This window comes from Anas platyrhynchos, chromosome 2, assembly GCF_047663525.1.
Source record: "Anas platyrhynchos isolate ZD024472 breed Pekin duck chromosome 2, IASCAAS_PekinDuck_T2T, whole genome shotgun sequence".
NCBI classification, from domain to species: domain Eukaryota; kingdom Metazoa; phylum Chordata; class Aves; order Anseriformes; family Anatidae; genus Anas; species Anas platyrhynchos.
The window spans coordinates 94,518,326-94,524,325 of record NC_092588.1 but is presented as its reverse complement, the minus strand read 5'-3'; the positions used below and the strand labels follow the sequence as shown (position 1 = coordinate 94,524,325).

The 6,000-nt window shown below is 50.2% G+C and overlaps 1 protein-coding gene across 15 annotated transcripts in view; it reads left to right on the top strand.

Moving 5' to 3' along the window:
- The first annotated feature begins 1,685 nt into the window (after positions 1–1,685).
- LOC113841408 (uncharacterized) overlaps positions 1,686–6,000 on the top strand; it is a 79,210-nt gene continuing 74,895 nt past the window's right edge. For 14 of the 15 annotated variants that reach the window (XR_005263095.2, XR_005263097.2, XM_072033211.1 and 11 more), the window contains exons 1-2: positions 1,686–1,958; positions 4,681–4,733. Coding sequence is in view for 12 of the 15 variants with exons in the window: in XM_072033211.1 (XP_071889312.1) it covers positions 1,899–1,958; positions 4,681–4,733 (113 nt within the window). In the remaining 3 variants the exon portion in view is untranslated. The remainder of the gene's footprint in view (positions 1,959–4,680; positions 4,734–6,000) is intronic. The other variant, XM_038173631.2, reaches the window with a different exon arrangement.

Below are 6,000 nucleotides of genomic sequence, written 5' to 3'. Positions count from 1 at the left end.
TCAAAAGCCTTGCTGAAGTCCAAAAAAATCACATCAGCTGGTTTCCCTTGGTCTACCATACGGGTGATCTTATCATAAAAGGAAATCAGGCTAGTTAGGCAGGACCTACCCTTCACAAACCCATGCTGGCTGGGACCAATGACTGCTTTGTCCCCCAGGTGCGCCTCAATACGTTCGAGAACCATCTTCTCCATGATTTTACCAGGCACTGATGTGAGACTGACAGGCCTGTAATTGCTAGGGTCTTCTTTCTGACCCTTCTTGAAAATCGGCACAACATTTGCCAGCTTCCAGTCTACCGGGACCTCTCCAGACTCCCAGGATCGTTGAAAAATAATTGAGAGAGGTTCCGCGATGACGTCCGCCAGCTCCTTCAGCACCCGGGGATGAATCCCATCCGGACCCATGGGCTTGTAGGGATCCAGGTGGAGTAGCAGATCCCGCACACGTTCAGGGTCGGTTGGGAGTTTGTCATCCCCACCGTCCCGGTCCTCCAGCTCGGGGCACCCTGGTTCCCGAAGCACATCATCGGCATTGAAGACAGAGGCAAAGAAGGCGTTAAGCGTCTCTGCTTTGCCTATGTCATCGTCTGTGAGAAGACCTTCCCTATCAAGGAGCGGCCCTATGTATTCTTTAGTTCTCCTTTTTCCATTCACATATCTAAAAAAACCCTTTTTATTTTCTCTCACAGACACAGCCAGCTTCAACTCTAGGTGTGCTTTAGCCACACGAATTTTCTTCCTACAGACACGAGCAGCATCCCTGTATTCTTTCCATGTCACCTGGCCCTCCTTCCAGTAGCGAAACACTCTCTGTTTCCGCCTAATCTCCATAAGAATGTTCCTGGTCAGCCACGACGGCCTCCTGCCCCGCCTGCCTGACTTGCGATATTTAGGAATTGCCTGATCTTGTGCTTCTAGGAGGCATCGTTTAAAGAGTGACCAGCACTGGTGGACATCAAGGCCTTCAAGAGGCCAAATTAATTAAGGGGGCAACTTATAACAAGTACCACATTCCCTCCTTCTAAACAACGTAACTCTGCACAAACAACATTTCTATTCCCACACTGGTTATCGGTGGGGGGCTTTTTTGACGAGCACTGTGGGGTTGTGGCGCTGTCCCACCCCCGGCGCGGTGCTGCTGCACCCCAGCCTTCGGCACCACGGGGCACGGGGCGGGGAGGCTCCGCGGCCGTCTTTTAGCCCCGTTCTCGTGCTGTCCGGGCCGGCTTTTCTTATGGCGGCCGCTCCCCGAGGCCGCCATCCCTGAGGCGAGGCAGCCCCGCTCCCGTCCCCGTCCCCGTCCCCGTCCCCGTCCCCGTCCCCGTCCCCGTCCCCGTCCCCGTCCCCTCACTTCGCGCTTTCCCGCGCGGCCCCGCCTCCTCCTCCCCTCCCTCCCCTCCCTCCCCTCTCGCGAGGCCGGGGCCGGGGCCGGGGCCGGGGCCGTCGCGGGCGGGTGACGCGCGGCGCGCACCGCGCTGACGGGAGCCGCCATCGCCTGCCCCAGTTGGCCGCGTGAGGCGAGCGGCGGAGCGGGGAGGGCGAGGGACGGGACGGGACGGGACCGGGACCGGGACCGGGACCGGGACCGGGACCGGGACCGGGACCGGGACCGGGACCGGGACCGGGACCGGGACCGGGACCGGGACCGGGACCGGGACCGGGACCGGGCGGGGGGCGTGTGACGGCACAGAGCGAGGGGCGCGGCGGCATGGCCTCGGGCGGCCCAACGGCCGGCGGCGGAACGGCCGCGGAGGGCTCGGCCGGCGGCGGGTGCGGCGGAGGCGGCGGCGGTGGCGGTGCGGCCGCGCCGGAGCGGGAGCCGGAGCCGGAGCGCTTGGAGGAGGAGGAGGAGGAGGAGGAGGAGGAGGAGGAGAAGTTGCTGCGGCTGGCAGCAAGATGAAGAGGCGGCGCCACCGTTGGGGCGCCGCGAGGGCCCCCTACCCCCGGTTTAGGCAGGTGAGGAGCGGCCCCCACGCAGCGGGCCCTGCCCCACAGCGCCTCGGTTGCCCGTGTACTTATCGCTCAGCCCCTTCCTGACCCCCTCACCCGCCCCTTTATCCCTTTAATTGCCCTGTACCCACCTCCTTATCCCCTTAATTACCCCCTCAACTGTCCAGTTACCCCCCTAGTTACCCCCCCAGTTACCCCCCCAGTTACCCCCCCAACCCTTTACTAACCCCCCTTAGTTACGCCTGCAGCCCCTTCCTGACCCCCTCAACTTCCTCTTTATTCCCTTAATCACCCCCTACCCACCTCCTTATCCCCTTAGCTACTCCCTCAACTGCCTAGTTACCCCCTCAACCCCTTACTAACCCCCCTCAGTTATCCCCTCGGCCCCTTACTGATCCCCTTAATCACCCCCTGCCTACCTCCTTAGCGCCTTACTTTCCCCCTTTATTTCCTTAATCACTCTTTAGCCACCCCTGTACCCCCCTAGCAACCCCCTCAGCCACTTAGCTACTGCCCTTAGTTACCCCCCCTAGTTACCCCCTCAACTGTCCAGTTACCCCCCTAGTTACCCCCTCAACCCCTTAATAACTCCCTTTAGTTACCCCTTCAGCCCCTTACCGACCCCCACAACTTCCTCTTCATTCCCTTAATCACCCCCTACCCACCTCCTTATCCCCTTAGTTACTCCTTCAACTGCCTAGTTACCCCCTCAGTTATCCCCTCGGCCCCTTACAGATCCCCTTAATCACCCCCTAGCCACCTCCTTACCCCCTTATTTACCCCTTCAGCGCCTTACTTTCCTCCTTTATTTCCTTAATCACGCTCCAGCCACCCCCGTACCCCCCTAGTTACCCCCTCAACCACTTAGTTACTGCCCTTAGTTCCCCCCCCAGCAACTCCCCGCAACTGCCTAGTTACCCCCCTAGTTACCCCCTCGGCCCCTCACTATCCCCCTTATCGCTTTACCCAGCCTTTTACCCCCCTCCTCACCCTCCCTTTCATCCCCAGCCCACTGCCCTCAGGACCTCCAGGGCTTTCCCCACTCCCTGCACCCCGCCTCGCCCCCTCGTAAATTCTCTGCACGTTACCTGCCGGGCTTTACTTCTCCTTCGTGCGGGAGGGTCCGGTAGGTTGACGGTGAATGCAAATTCTGTAAATTCAGGGTGTGAAAATCCCCATGCTGGAGGGGGGACACGCTGAGATCCCTGCCAGCAGCTCATTGCGAAGAAATGTCAGGCGCCCAGAGAGGTGCTCTGCAGACGCCCTCTGCACGTGTTCGTTCAGCCAAAACCTCTCCGCTATGAAATCAGCAACGTAACTGAGTATCATATGCAAAGCCGAGGGAGCACTATGCATGGATAGCTGCTCAGTTAGGTTTTTATCACTCGCAGAAGTGCCAAGTCCCTTACACCGTATATTGACAATCAGTCTAGTCCATCTAAAGCTGGCCTGGAAGGGCAATAAAACATTCCCCACGCTTACAGAGCAAACATTGAAACCTCGGGCTTCAGCAACACGTTAATGTTGAAAGTGTTGTATCTCGCGTGTGCCGACGCTGCGTAGGTAACTGATAAACCTTACAGGTGAATTAATAATCAGCGGAGATGGTTTTCCAACTTTGCTATTGCCTGTTATCTCTGGGTGTTTTCCAGTAGGTTTATTGAAGCAGTGTGCCAGAGCAAAGAGGTGCTTGGGGATATCTGGGGGATTCTGCGCAGAGAACGGATGCTGCACATCCAACGCAGATCAAATTAACAGCAACTTATCGGGGAAAAAATTGTAATGATTTGATAAATAGGCAAACTGATAGACGCTATACATGTGTGTTTATTATGTTATTTATTATAATATTATATTTATTAATATTATTTATTATAGCTGATAACGTTGTAGCCATATGAACCGTGCAAATGCCCGTAACATAACAGGATGAACTTTGGGTAAATAGCTTGCTTAGAGCATTTGTCAATTGATTTCAGTTTGTTTTCAATGTGATGCCCGCTCTGCAGAAGGCTCTGTGCTTTAATGTGAATTGTCTCTCTGTGACGCAGTTGGGGAGACACGAAAGCGATGGAGGCGATTTTAACATGAGGTTATACCTCTGATTCTGATCCCTACCGGCTGTTTTTCTCATCCTTCCCCCTACAACTTTTGTCAATAAGTCAGTTTGTAGAAGTACTGAAATAGATCTGTTTTGTGTGCTTGTGATCCGAATTACAGCCCACCAAACCCTCCGTCTCTTATCACTAAGCTCTGAAGGTGCCTGGGCACTAGACAGTGTAGTTAACAGCTTTGAAGTTCCTGGGATATCTAATTTACTTTTTTTTTTTTTTTTTTGCTTGCTTGTTGATAATAAATGATAGAAAACAGAAAAGTATGTCCCTTTTACGGGGCTGGTAAACTCGGCCCCACATGTACACAATTTTTGTCATGTTGTTTAAAATAATTACTTTCTTTGGTAGAGAATTTGACAAATTTGATTTAGTGTTCTATCAGTTTGTCCTCAGTGCTGAGTGAAGCAGTGATGCTCGCTTTAGCCCCAAAGTTTAACTGAACTGCATCCACAATGCTGAATTAGGGAACAAGGTTAAGTAGGTGAGGCGTATTCAGTGCTATAAAATTAAAAATAAATAAATTAAAAAAAACAACAACAACACATAAGTGGTTTTGGGTACTTTGTGTATTCTGTATCTATTCAGCTAAATCTTGAAATAAATTTAACTTGCAGTGGATGAGAGAGAAGACTTCGCCTGTGAGACAGCAAGCAGAACAATGTGGAAGGTATGACATTTATTCATTTAAAACTTACTTGAAGGAAGAAAGAAATCTCCTTTTCAGTACAGTCTGCATGCTTGCCTTTTTGGAAAGGTGGTGACAGTTGTCAGTAAAAGGAATGGGAAATGCAAGGAAAATTTTGTATTTTGAGGGAACAGCGAAGTCCAGATTGTGTTTGAAGACCAGTGTAACTTTGAGAAAATTGTTGCTTTTATGAAAAGAATGAAGATGAACAATAATAAAATGACTGATACACCACTTTTTATGCCAAGTTTATCTTCTGAGTAGGATGTGAAGATGGGAAACAAGGCATGCTATAATGCTGTATCCACGGAAAGGCTCTGTGCTTTTGGAGGCCTAATTTTTTCCTTCTCTAGGAAATAGGGATCGTTTTGTAGTTTAACTAAATCTTTAGTGTTACAAATTTTGCTGTGACAGCTATTTCATAGTTTGTATGTCAATTTATTTATAACAAAACAATTTGTCCCTCTTAATGTTCCCTAGGGGAAAAGCTATTAGTTTTAGCTAGTTAATTGCTGGGAGTTTGAAAGCTCTGTCCTCATGGAATGATTCTTTCTGAAGTATTCTTTAGAAGGTAAAGTAGGCGAAGTGAGTCACAGTTTTTTTTTCTTTATTTTTTGAGCAAAAACCTGGAAGAAGATTTATTAGTATTTATTTATTTTTAATGCTCCTTTCATGATGAAGTTAATTGTTTGCTCTGAGTTCACATGAAGACCCTGTGTTGTTTAGAATCATTTGAGGCCAAATGCTAACTCATCTCTAAAATAAAAAAACTAAATCCAGAAGAATTAACTGAACTTCTTCTTGAGGAGACTGCTTTGTGTTATACTGCTTTCTTGGTTTAGGATGTTAATTAATGAGTTAGTTGGTTAGGGTTAGGATGAGTTATCCTCCAGATAATATTGATGGCTTTCCCTTCTGGGCAAATGGTGTTTGGGGTAATAACGCTTGAGTTAGGACATTTTGCACCCTACCTTTTTAGGGGGTTGCTCTTTTCCAAGAACAGTAGCAGGGAATTTTGCTGACTCTGCTCATCTGCCAAGCAATTCTTATGTGACCGTGGGCATTCTTTGGCTTGCAGAAAGAACTCAACGTTTTTGTCTTGGCATCTAAAAGTTCGACTTCACAACCACCACCTTTTTAGGGGTGGAAGCGACTGGCTTTAAGGTTCTGGTACAGGTGCAAACAGCTGCTGGGTTTTAATTATGTTTTTTTCAAACTGTTCTGAATTATCTTTGTTAGCACTCCTTTC